The following is an 11,951-nucleotide window of genomic DNA, read 5'->3' on the forward strand; positions in this document are numbered from 1 at the left end:
TCAGCCTTCTGGTCCTTCATCTGTAATCTGCATGGTGACGCAGACGTGGCAGGATCAGGAATGGGTTTGCATCACGGGGGCTGGCTGTGAGAACTCCAGCTCCTGCCTGATGGAATTCAGCGAGGGAGCACCTCTTGTGGTGGGACAGAGCTGCTGCAGGACCTGCTCCTGATGGTGCCGCTCAAGTGACTTGAAAAGATGTTGGCCTATGCTGTGCTTGCATGGGATGGGGCAGTCGTGGAGGCAAGGACCAGACCTTCTCTGGCTCCAGTGCAGAGTATCGCAAGAGTATGGCTTAAGATCTTGAGTCAATGAGCAGCAAGAGAAACGTTAAGTAGTGGGGATTGATCTCAGCAGTTCTTTTTTTGAGCCTGTTATTCATGATTCAGCATTTGACCATCATAAAATGTTATCGGGTCCCTTAGCAGTGAGGGAGACTGAGAGCTAGAGCTGCTTCTGGTCTCCAGCAGAGACGAGACAAGGGTTTTCCCAGAGCTAACAGCGCGAGAGGTATCTGCAGGGACGGGGAATGATGGGGTGGGCGTTGAGCTGTGAGAGGTCTGGGTGCCACTGGGAAGGTTGGGCTGGGAGTCACGGGGTCCCAAGGGACTCGGTGCCAGCAGCTGCAGGAGGTTGGGCTCGGGGGTTTTGCCTTCAGGTGTCGAAGGGAGCTTGAGATGTCACGTTCAAAACTTTCCTTACAGCGTGTTTGAATTATATAAACAGAAAAATCTGTGATTTAGAACATTAATGCTGCTTTGAGAATGTTACAGAAAAAATGTGGTGGGGGAGTTTTGTGTGTTCAGACAGCACTTCCTGAACCATCCAGGGTCAAAGATTTGGCCAAAGGGTGCGTGTTTGTAGGCATCCAGGTGGCCACCAGGGTGGGCACCGTGGACATGGGCATGTGTGGCACAGGGCCGGCGGCAGCGGTCCCCTCGGAGCCGCAGTCCCCAGGGCATCGGCGTGCCCCAGTGGGGAGCACGAGGCGGGCCCTGTAATGGATCCTCACCGGGCAGTTACCATCTGAAGGCTTTGATCTCCTGCTTCTTGATTTTATTCCAACCCCTCGATTGAATTTCCCTCGTGTAACTGAGCTCCGCTGATACATTCTGGCCATATATAATGGATGGAGGTTGAGTGAGGAAACGCAAACACTGCTGAATATCAGTAACAGAAGTGCGGGCGGTGCAGCGGGCCCCACTGCCCAGGCCTCCTCCCTGCTGGTGCCAGCCCTTGGTATGGGCTTTATTAGCACGGGCTTTATTTAGTGTTACTAAATACTCCCCCAATCCCCCAAAACATCCCTTTGCAGTGGCAGGAACGGAGCCGAGCACCAAATCTGCCACTAGCAGAGCGATGGGGCCATGCCCGCAGCTGTGGGTGTTGCTGTGCGCACACAGGAGTGTGTACGGCCTCTTGCTGGTCCAGAGGCGCTCCTGGGATGTGGCAGGACTGGGCCCGGCACTGCCACCTGATGCCCCCATCAAATATTAACGCGCCGTGGGCTGTGCTCTGCCCGGCCCCAGCACTGCAGACACGGCAGAGCGGCGCCCCGCTGCCTCTCCTCCTGCCGCGGGCTGCGGGGCTCGGGGGGCACCCACAGCCACAGCTGGACCTTATCTGGGGCTGGATCGTCCCTGCTTGACCCGGAGCTGCCACCGAGCAGTGCGGCGGCTTACAGCAGGACGGTAACTGCCAGTTTCTGGATTTCTTCCTTCTCCACGTCGTCCCGTTCCTCCCAAAGCCCGTTATTGAAGCGAGCGAGGCCGCTGTATCAGCTGCATCTTTGGCTCTTGCAAAGGCACCCGCAACGGGGGAGGCGGGTCAGCAGCTGATGCCGGCCGACACATTTGCTTCACTAATGAGGCTCCTTCTTTTCAAGGGCTTTAAGATAACACCTGGGGGCTGCGAGCAAGCAGCAGTGGGATCCGGTTGCTCAGTTTTTGCCTGGCACAAGGTGCGGGCAGCACCAAGTGCCCAGCTCCATGCCTCCTGGGGCCCACTGGTGTCAGCTCCCCACTGCCACCCTGCAACTGCCAGCAGCAGGTGAGAAACACCCCTCTCTGCCTGCGGGTGCCCCTGTCACCCCAGGACAAACCTCCCCTGGCTGAGCCCCGTCTCCTGTGTGCAGCCCTGTGAGCAGCACCCACGGCGGGCACCCTGCAGCAGCAAGCCCCAAGGTAAGCGGGCAGCCGGCGAGTTGCGTGAATCCACATTCGGTGGGCTCTCTGATCTCTTTTGGAGGTGCTGGATTGGTCCAGCAGAGCGTTTCTCCCCTGGGAGAAGGGACAGATGGGCAGGGGTGCCAGGGGAAGGGCCAGCAGTGGCAGGGGTGGTCCCAAGGGGCTGTAGGCACAGGGGTCCCCTGTGACATGGGCATCGCCTGTGTCACCCAGGAAGAAGGCGGGGACCTGGGTCTCTGCAGCTCCTTACTCTTCATTAAAAGGAAAAAAATGTCAGGTTTGTCATGGGAGGGCCTTCCCCACAAGAGTGTTCACGGGGGGGTGGGCAGGGGAATTGCCTGCCCGCTGCTAGGCTTGGGCTCTGCTTGCAGGAGCATTGCCTTTGGTTTGGGATGACCTGGTTTTGCAGCTGGAGATACTGGAGATACATTTTATCTGGGGGAAAAAAAAAAAAAAAAGGAGTAAAAGGGGAACATGAAAAAGTCAGAACAGTTTGCTTCGGTCCTTACGATGAGTGAGCGGTTTAAGCCCCTCCGAATTCAAACAAAATGCTTCATTTCCACCCCACCCAGAGCCTTAACACCCTGGGGCAGCCGCTTTCCCTGCATTTTGACTTAACTTGGCAAGCAGAGAAATGCCACCCGCTGGCACTCACCCAAGCAGGTCAGGAAAGTGTCTGTGGTGGCCGGGGCCGCGCTGGCTCAGCGGGGTGGGAATGCGGCCAGGAGAAGCCTCCCCTGCCCCGGACGGAGGCAGGGTGCCTGCCGAGTGTGGTGGGTTGGCCTCACCCACCACATGCCTTGGCTGTGCCCAGGGGTCAGGCTGGGTTGCAAACCGTGCCCTGGACGTGTGAAAATGCAGGTCTGCCCGTGGGGAAAGGCTGTGTTTGTCTAGGAAGAGCCCTCACGAGTCTGCTCTGCCAGGGGTGATGTGCTGGGCATCATCTCCGGGACCGCTATCCAGCGATCACCCGGTGGTGGGGGGGGACACAGAGGCACTGCAACTCCCCTGGGAAAATCTCCCCTTCTCTGCACTCCTCCAGGTTCACCAGCGAATGAATCCTCCCGCTGGTTGCCCTCTCCAGGACAAGGGGCTCTCCCCACAGCACCACCCTCCACCAGCACATCCTGGCTTGGCCTGTGGCCTGGGGTCAGAGCCAGCGTCCCCAGGCTGGGGCAGTGCCGCAGCAGCAGCTGAGGGAGCTGCTGGTCCCCCACGCTGCCAGGCCACAAGCGAGCGCATAAACTGCAAGGAGCCAAGGGCTGCACCACCAGATGTTTTCACGGCTTTTCCCAGTTCTCTTCATCTACCCACGAGCATTTTTCCCTAGAAAGAAGAAATGTCTGTAAATGCTTCCCTACCCTCACGCTCCTGCCAGGCAGGGGATGGGTTCTACTGACCCTCCCACTGCCTCCCCAGCAGAGCAGGGATGTGAAGCCCATCCTGCTCTGCTCCCGCTCCCCCAAAGCGGCCCCGTGCCTCTCTTCCCGGCAGTGACCCGGCCCCGAGGGGGATGCAGCCCAGCAGGTCACCGCTGCCGGAGCTGAAGCTCCGCAAACCCATGCAGCGGGCCAGGATCCCGGCGCCCTTCATTAATCCGGTACGTCACCACCTCCATCTGCCACCCGCTGCTTGCATTTCTGCCCTTTCCCTCGGCTCAGAGCCTGCAGAGACCACCCCATCCCCTGGCAGGACCCCCCCAGCGCTGCCGTGCCAGACCCCATGGATGTGGACACCCTGGTGCCCACGCACGACGAGCAGGGCCACACCATCCCCGAGTGGAAGCGGCAGGTGATGGTGCGCCGGCTGCGCGCCCGGCTGGCTGATGAGGCGGAGGTGTGCAACCAGGTACAGCCGGGCTGGGGGTGGGATGCGGCAGGGCCCCGCCAGCACCGCCATCTGACGGGCCTTCTGCCACAGGAGCCAGGTGCCTGGTGCTTCTCACCATCCCACGAGGCGGTGCTGGGCCCCTTCGGGGAGCTGCTGACAGAGGGGGACCTGCAGCAGCTGGAGTGGGCAGTGGAGAGCCTGAGGCTGCGGCGGCGCGGCGAGGCCTACCAAGGCGAGCTGCAGCGCCTGGCACAGGAGTTGCGCGCCCTCCTGCCCTCCCCGTTGCTCAGCATCACCGTCCACAGCCCCCCGCCTGCCCCGGGGCAGCCCCTGCCCCTCTGGTGCAGCCGCCTGGCTGGCGTGGTGGGCAGCCTGGCTACGCTGCTGGCCAACGCTGAGGGCGCCCGTGCCACCCCCGTGCCCACCCCACTGCCTGCCCCGCTGCCCGGAGCCTCCCGGACACCGGCAGGCAGCCTGGCACAGCGGGAGATCCGGCAGTGTGGGGTGAGTGTCCGCAGCCTGCGCGGTGCCTTCGAGCACCCCGGTGGCAGCGGTGGGGAGAGTGAGCCCGGGGCGGTGGAAGCCGCCAGCGACTCGGGGATCAGCTGCGAGGAAGCGCTCTCGGATGGCAGCGGGTCGCCAGTGCCAGAGTCATGCGGCCTGCGCAAGGAGCGCATCGTGCTTCTCTTCCTGAGCCACTGGAAGCGCTCGGCTGGCAGCCCCAACCCGTGGGCTACAGCCTGCCGGGCGCTGCAGGCCCAGCGGGACGCGGTGGGTGCTCCCAGGGCCGAGGAGGGGCTGAGCAGGGTGAGCCGCCTGTCGTGGCAGAGGAGCGCCATCCAGCAGCTCCTGGGCAGCTGGAGGGATGCGGCTGCCCACCCGCTGCCGCCACCACCTCCCACCGGCGGCCCCCGCACCACCCTGTCCCCCGAGCAGTTCGTGCGGCAGGCTGACGGGGCACCGGCCGACTATGACAGCCTCACCCTAGACCTCTTCATGCTGGGCTACTTCCGCATCTTGGAGCAGGACCTGGCCCCTGAGGAGCGCCGGGGCCGGCACCTCCTCTGCTTTGAGGTGTTCGACCACCTGGGCCGGCATGGCTGGGAGGCCGCGCGCGCCTTCCACCGCGCCGTCACCGATGAAATCACTGCTGGCCGGCGCAGCTGGAAGGACAGCTTCGAGGACATCAAGGCGAGGTACTTCGGCACCACCAAGGGCTCAGCCTGGCTGCCAGGGATGGCCAGGGGGAGCCCCCTGCAGCCCGGTGCCCGCAGGCCAGCCACCGGCCGCTCCAGCAGTGAAGAGATCTGCAGGTGCATCGACCGCAGCTTCGCCTTCTGGAAGGAGAAGGAGGCCGAGATCTTCAGCTTTGAGGAGTGACACCTCCCACCACCCTGTTCCCCCCAGCAATGCCTGTCTGCCTTCCCTGCTTTGCGAAGGGCTTTTGTCCTGTGGAGGCTTAAATAAAAGCAGTTCAGTTTTGTCTTGAAACAAGCACTGTGGACAGAAGGGAGCTCAAGAAGTTTTGGGGTGATGAAGAAAGCTTTTGGCCCCAGCCTGAGTGCTCCAATGCTGGCAAGACCCCATGGGGCACCCCGCGGCCTCGGTGCCAGGCAGGCGGCGACTGGGATTTATCAGCTGCCGCCCACGGGGGGGCCAGGGCGCGTGCGGCCCTCCGGGGTGAGATAACAGCCTATATTTAACAGCCAGTCCCAGCCGGGAGGGAGAAAAGCAGTGGCAGCAGGTTCAGATGACTAATGGGTTTGGGGGGGTGTCTTGTCCCTCGTTACGCACACGCAGTGGTCCCGCTCGCCCAGGGAGGGACGTGTTCCCCGCACGTACCCTCGGGTGCTGCCGCACGAAGCAGCAAGGCCATGGGGCGAGCAGGCGGGGCGGCTTTGCCCTGACGGTGCCTTTAAGAGCAGATGGCTGGGGAAGAGCAATGTCCCCACGCCAGCTAAAAATACCCCCCGGCTCAGCCCCCACCACCACCCCGGGTGTCCCTCCCAAACCCTGGCCACTTCCCTCCCAGCGAGGGCAGCTGGATGGGACACCGCGTGCTCCAAGCGGGGCAAACCCAGGTAGGAGCAGGGCAGCTGCAGGGCTCAGCCCCGATGGAGGCTGAACACCACCCGGGGGGATGTGAGGGGGTGTGGGTGGGGAGGGGGCCATCCCCAGGGGCACTGAAGCTTTGCTGGCTGGGCTGGATGCTTGGGCTGAGCAGCACTGAGAAGGGGGTTTTGTCTCCATATGCTCCCCGGGCACCGTAGGGGTGCATCGCAGAGGGTCCCAAGGGGAATGCCCCAAGCTCTGAGCTGAAGCAAGGTGACCCCAGCCCCCAAGCCACCCCCCCCCAGCTCTCCCTATCCTCCCTGAAAAATAGCTGGCAGCCCCAGCCGGGCAGCTCAGCCCCATGACATGGGGTGGGGAAAACGCAGCCAGCAGGGAGCTGTGAGCAGACTGGGGGGAGCACAGGGCTCCTGAAATCCCTTCTCCTACCCCAGCTGACGCCTGTAAATCACACGGGCGACGCGAAGAAGGCGCAGTTGTGCCAGGAAGGAGGCACTCGTCATCGCCTTCTCCTGGCAGGAACGCCCTCGCCACGCTCAGCCCGGGCTCATTCCTCCAGCTGGGACCCGCGGCCGCCCCGGCTGCCGAGCCCAGCACTATGGTGAGGAACGTGGATGACTTCGACTTCTGCCTGCCGTCGCATGCTCAGGGCATGCTGGAGGGGCTGCAGCGGTTGCGCACCCACCCCAAGCTGTCGGATGTGCTGCTGCTGGCAGGGGGGAGGGAGTTCCCCTGCCACCGTGGCGTCCTGGCCCTCTGCAGCCACTACTTCCACGCCATGTTCTCTGGAGACTTTGCCGAGAGCATTGCGGCACGCGTGGAGCTGAAGGAGGTGGACCCGGATGCGCTGGAGACGCTGCTGGACTTTGCCTACACGGGGAAGGTCACCATCAACCAGGGCAATGTGGAGGGGCTGATGCGGACGTCCAGCCAGCTCCACTTCCCCGCCATCCAGAAGGCCTGCAGCCGCTACCTGCGGCAGCAGATGGACGCCACGAACTGCCTAGGTATCTGCGAGTTCGGAGAGAGCCACGGCTGCCCCGAGGTGTCCTCCAAGGCCTGGTCTTTCTTGCAGGAGAACTTTGAGGCCGTGTCTCAGCAGGAGGAGTTCCTCCAGCTCTCTAAGGAGAGGTTGGCCGTCTACCTCTCCAACGAGCAGCTGCAGGTGCAGGAGGAGCAGAGCGTGGCCGAAGCCGTGCTGCGCTGGGTGCGCCATGACCCGGGGCCCCGAGCCCAGTTCCTGCCCGAGCTGCTGGAGCTGGCCCACCTGGTCTCGCTGCCGGACCAGTACCTCCAGAACCTTCTCGCTGCCGAGCCCCTCGTCCGCGACTCAGCCGCCAGCAAGGCCCTTGTGGCCAGGTCCCGCGCCACTGTCAGCAGTGGCGGGGTCTCCACCGCACCGCAGAAGCTGAGCCCACCGCAGAAGCTGGAGGAGGTGCTGGTGGTGGTGGGCGGCCGGGTGCTGGAGGAGAGTGAGGATGAGGAAGGGGGGCTGGAAATGCCAGCTGCCCCCAGGAACTTTGCCTTCTACAACCCTAAAAGCCGTAAGTGCCTGTGGCAGGAATGGATGGGGTGAATGCACACCCCTGGCATGTTCATTGACCCCACTCTGCCCCAAAAACTGCCTCCTGGCCCCACTGTGGGACAGACTGGGGTGGAGGGTTTGGCTCCTTCCCACTGGGCTGAGATGAAGAGAAGCAGCAGGGGGGAAATTCCCACTCCCAAACCAGCCATCAACATAGGGACATCTTGGGGTGAAAGCATGAAATAGAGCTAGTTGAAAGGTGTGACCCCTGAGATGCTGCCCCCATCCCCGAGGGACTGGGCGGGATGTCCCCAGCCTGTGAGCGGGGCTCACAGCGGGGCTCTGCTGGGTTTCAGGGCAATGGATCGCTCTGCCCGACTTCCCTGACTACAACAAGTGGGGCTTTTCCCTGGTGGCGCTGAACAACGACGTCTATGTCACAGGTAGGTGCTGGCTGGCGGGGGGGGGGGGGGGGGGGGGGGGGGGGGGGGGGGGGGGGGTCCAGCATCTCCCCAGGAACCAGGCATGGGGCTGCGATGCAGGCACAGGCCTTGGGCCACCCCCTTCTACCAAGCAAAGCCTTCTCCTTGCTCTTCTTTCGGGCGAGGGATGTGCTGGGGTGGCTGCTCTTGGCGGGTGTCCAGCCTGAGCCGTGTCTTTCCCCTGCTCCAGGTGGCTCTCGGGGGTCCCAGAATGACACGTGGTCGACAACCCAGGCCTGGCGCTTCTGCCCCAAGGACGGCGCCTGGACACCCATCACATCCATGCTGCGAGCCCGGACGAACCACACCAGCGCCGTCCTCAACGGCGAGATCTACGTCATTGGGGGTAAGGTGCTGCCGGAGGGCGGGCGGGCGGCACGGCGCGGCCCCGGGGGGCTGCAGTGTCCCACCGCCCCGCAGGGACCACGGTGGAGGTGGTGGAGGTGGAGCGCTACGACCCCTACAACCAGAGCTGGTGCGCCATCAGCCCGGCCCTCAAGTACGTCAGCAACTTCGCCGCCACCGGCTGCCTGGGCAAGCTGTACCTCGTGGGCTCCTGCGCCGTCAAGTACAACGCGCTCACCCTGCAGTGCTACAACCCCGTGCGAGGTAAGCGCCTGCCCCAAAGGCACGGGAGCTTCGTCTCAGATGGGGAGCACAGGTGCCACCCTGCCTGGCTGCTCCATGTCCTTTCCAACTCCCCTGTAAATAGCTGTGGGGCTGGGGATGCTTTTTGGGGGGGGGGGGGGGGTTGGAGGTACAGCTGGGGATGCTTTTTTTTTTGGGGGGGGGGGGGGGTGGAGGTACAGCAGCAGCCTAGCCTGTGGTGCGCTCGCCCAGCACGCCGACAGCTGCTCCTTGCAGATCTGTGGAGCGTGATCACGTCCCCCTTCATCCCCAAGTACCTCTCGGCCCCGCGCTGTGCCACCCTGCATGGGCTCATCTACCTCATCGGGGACAACACCAAGAAGGTCCACGTCTACGACCCAGAGGCAAACATCTGGCAGAAGGTACCGGGTGCTCCAGGGGCATGGCCTTCACACCGTGTTCTGATTTTAGGCAGTTCGTGCCTATTTTTTCCAGCACCACCCTCCCATGGGGTGTGTGGGGCTGCTGCATGCACAGCCCAGTGCCATCCTGCCTGTACCCCCCAAGCCCCCCATCCCACAGGATCCCAACCCTTGCTTCTGCATGAGCGCAACGTGGGGATGCTGCCAAAAATTAGGCAGAGTCACGAGTGAGCCGTGGGCCCGGCAGGACTCCGAAGCTCACCGACCCCAAACGTGCCCATGCCCCTGGCGCAGGTGCAGCTCCTGCACACGCTGCATGAGAACGGCGGGATGGTGCCACTGGGCGACCGGCTCTTCGTCACTGGTGGCCACTGGAAGGGAATGGACGGGGACTACCGGGTGGAGATGGAGGTGTACGACTGCGCCAAGAACCGCTGGACGCGGGAAGGCTCGCTGCCCTGCCTCTGGCTCTTCCACAGCTCCTCCTCCATCTTCATGGACACCTCCAAGTGGACAGAGGCTTTCCAGGGTGACCATGGGTGGTAGGAGGGCCCGCAGCAGTGCCAGTGGGCTCAGCCACAGCCTGGAGGGAGCCACTCGGGCTCGTGGCCCCGGCAGCACCGTCACCCGGTGAGCTGACCGCTCCGGCTCCCGACCTGGCCCTCCCTGGGGAGGGGAGGCGGGAACACGCAGTCACCACATGGGAAAAGGCTTTTCCTTCCCACCACACTTCAGCTGGTGATTTAGTTTGGTTTTCTAAGGACTGCCTCTTTGCCCTCTGAAATCCCCAAGCTTTTTGCGGTCTTTGGAGGGAGACGCGCTCACCCACCACACCACTGCTTCCCAGTGGCTGCAGCACTGCCTGCAGCCTCCCCATTTTCCCCATGGCTTTGATTTCCAGAAGACAAGGGGGATTGGGGCGCATCTTTCCGTCCCGCTGCCCACCCATGGAAGCTGCACTTTGGTGGCTCCTTCCCAGCTCCGGCGCTCGTTGCCCTGTTCCCGGGCTGAGCGTGAAGCAGCACCTCCCTGGAGGCCAACGCGGCCCCCAGCAGCACGCTCCCGGGCTGCCAGGGTTGTTTTACCATGAAGCTGTTCCGTGTTGTGGTTGTTGCTTTGTGACCCATTAAACGTGCACAACGAGGAGCTCTGCGTGTCGGGGTTGGGGACCCCTGCTTCGCTCGGTACATCCCGAGCATCCTCCCCAGTGGCACAAAACTGCTGCTGAAGCCGGAGCTACTGGGGGGGGCTAAGTGCAGTGCTGGGAAGGGGCTGGAAGCTTGCTCAGCCCCAAGGGGGGCATAGAAGGCTTCTGCACCGGCCCCCCACCCACGAAGGCGGGGTGGTCCCAGCCCTCACCTCACCCCAGTCCCTTGACAGTGCCCAGCCCAGTGGCAGGGCTGAGTTATTCGCAGGAACCCCCCTGCAGCCCCCACCCTGCCGAGAACTGCAGGCAAGCTGCTGCCTGACTGCCGCTAGAGCTTCCTGCCCCCCAGCACGTCCTCCTGAGCCCTGCCCCGATGAAGCTAAGATACAATCCATTCCACAGAAATAGTTACTGGCAGTACCACGACACCAAGTGCTGCGTGCCTCCCTGGAGGCGTGCTGTCGGCACTCTCTCTAAAAGGCAGGAGAGGAGGGCAAGTTCTCCTCCCGAGACCTGTTATCAGGTTTTCTTTGGCCATGGGCTGAATAAAACCACGCGTTCTCTCCAAATTCAGCTTGCAGGAGAAGGAGCATCAGCACACTGCTAACCTGGGCAATTCCCACTGCGCTCACAGCAGTGCAGCCTCGTGTGGGAGCAGGCGTGCAGGGCTGGGAGCAGAACGAGCCGGGAGAGGCGAGCTGGGGCTCCAGCACAAGACATGGAAGCATTACTGAGTCCATAACAGGGCCATGAGGATGAGCAAGGGGCTCAAGCACCTCTGCCATGAAGACAGGATGAGGGAAGTGGGGTTGTTCTGCCCAGAGAAGAGAAGGCTCCAGGGAGACCTTATAGTGGCCTGCCCGTGCCTAAAGGGGGCTGCAGGAAAGTTGGGGAGGGACACGGTGTCAGGGAGTGGAGTGTCTTTAAGCTAGTAGGTAGATTTAGATTAGATATTATGAAGAAAGTCTTCACTCAGAGGGTGGTGAGGTTCTGGCACAGACTGCCCAGAAAAGCTGTGGATGCCCCATCCCTGGAGGTGTTCAAGGCCAGTGAGGTTGCTCTGAGCAACCTCATCTAGTGGGAGGTGTCCCTGCCCATGTCAGGGGGGTGGAATTAGAAGACCTTTAAGGTCCCATCCAACCCAAACCATTCCGGGATTCTATAATTTTGCTACCCAGCCTTGGAGTGGGGGCACTCAGAGCCCTGGAGTAACCAAGTGCTTCTGAAAGACCTTCCCCTTGGCAGGTCCATTTGGAGGAAAGAACAAACAAACAAAAAAAAACCACACTTGCCCAATTTTATATATAAGGTATCAGGAACAAGCTCCATCCAGTTTTCCCTGTATCAACAATTAGGATAAAAAACCTCCAACACGGCTTTCTGCAAGCAGAGGGAAGGCACACTGCTGCTGCTGCTCTGCAAGCAATGCTTGGTTCACTCAGCTGGGTGCAACCTCAAAGCCCATCGCCAGTACCAAAGATTTCCTTCCCAGCACCAGGAGCACAGCCAACACCTGGTCACGAACAGGCAGCTGGGGAATCTGACCAGATCTCCCACCAAGCCCTAAACACTCAGAACTCTCCCTGGGCCTCACACAAAGCTCAAGGAAACAACAAACCTGCACCATTTGAATGGGAGCCGACTGTGCACAAAGATGCCTGCTCTCGCCAGCACCTCCACCACTCAGATTTATTTGGTTTC

General features: G+C 62.0%; 2 protein-coding genes across 6 annotated transcripts; both read left to right on the top strand.

The window, feature by feature from the left end:
* The first annotated feature begins 1,513 nt into the window (after positions 1-1,513).
* ESPNL (espin like) lies at positions 1,514-5,425 on the top strand. Of its 3 annotated transcripts, XM_040567475.1 has the most exons (5): positions 1,514-2,049; positions 2,135-2,183; positions 2,759-2,849; positions 3,229-3,786; positions 3,879-5,425. In XM_040567475.1, exons 4-5 carry the CDS (start codon positions 3,700-3,702, stop codon positions 5,394-5,396), a joined length of 1,605 nt encoding a protein of 534 aa, XP_040423409.1. In that variant the 5' UTR covers positions 1,514-2,049; positions 2,135-2,183; positions 2,759-2,849; positions 3,229-3,699; the 3' UTR covers positions 5,397-5,425. The 3 variants fall into 3 exon arrangements, with proteins under 3 accessions (XP_040423409.1, XP_040423408.1, XP_040423410.1); XM_040567474.1 differs by having other exon boundaries at positions 1,514-2,183; XM_040567476.1 differs by lacking the exon at positions 2,135-2,183.
* Positions 5,426-5,766: 341 nt separating this feature from the next.
* Positions 5,767-10,243, top strand: KLHL30 (kelch like family member 30). 3 transcript variants are annotated; one of them, XM_040567469.1, is made up of 7 exons: positions 5,767-6,097; positions 6,521-7,630; positions 7,968-8,054; positions 8,284-8,439; positions 8,514-8,702; positions 8,958-9,103; positions 9,398-10,243. In XM_040567469.1, the coding sequence occupies exons 1-7, from the start codon at positions 5,767-5,769 to the stop codon at positions 9,647-9,649; spliced, it is 2,271 nt and encodes a 756-aa protein (XP_040423403.1). In that variant the 3' UTR covers positions 9,650-10,243. The 3 variants fall into 3 exon arrangements, with proteins under 3 accessions (XP_040423403.1, XP_040423404.1, XP_040423405.1); XM_040567471.1 differs by having other exon boundaries at positions 5,981-6,097; positions 6,606-7,630; XM_040567470.1 differs by lacking the exon at positions 7,968-8,054.
* The last annotated feature ends 1,708 nt before the right edge of the window (positions 10,244-11,951 follow it).

This window comes from Cygnus olor, chromosome 9, assembly GCF_009769625.2.
Source record: "Cygnus olor isolate bCygOlo1 chromosome 9, bCygOlo1.pri.v2, whole genome shotgun sequence".
Lineage (NCBI taxonomy): Eukaryota > Metazoa > Chordata > Aves > Anseriformes > Anatidae > Cygnus > Cygnus olor.

Bases quoted from the DNA above. Each gene is read 5' to 3' on its own strand.
- ESPNL (XM_040567474.1), top strand. From the start codon at position 3,700: ATGCAGCCCAGCAGGTCACCGCTGCCGGAGCTGAAGCTCCGCAAACCC. The intron at 3,787-3,878 runs GTACGTCACCAC...ATCCCCTGGCAG, and splicing joins CGGCGCCCTTCATTAATCCG to GACCCCCCCAGCGCTGCCGT.
- KLHL30 (XM_040567469.1), top strand. From the start codon at position 5,767: ATGACTAATGGGTTTGGGGGGGTGTCTTGTCCCTCGTTACGCACACGC. The intron at 7,631-7,967 runs GTAAGTGCCTGT...GCTGGGTTTCAG, and splicing joins CTTCTACAACCCTAAAAGCC to GGCAATGGATCGCTCTGCCC. The intron at 8,440-8,513 runs GTAAGGTGCTGC...ACCGCCCCGCAG, and splicing joins CGAGATCTACGTCATTGGGG to GGACCACGGTGGAGGTGGTG.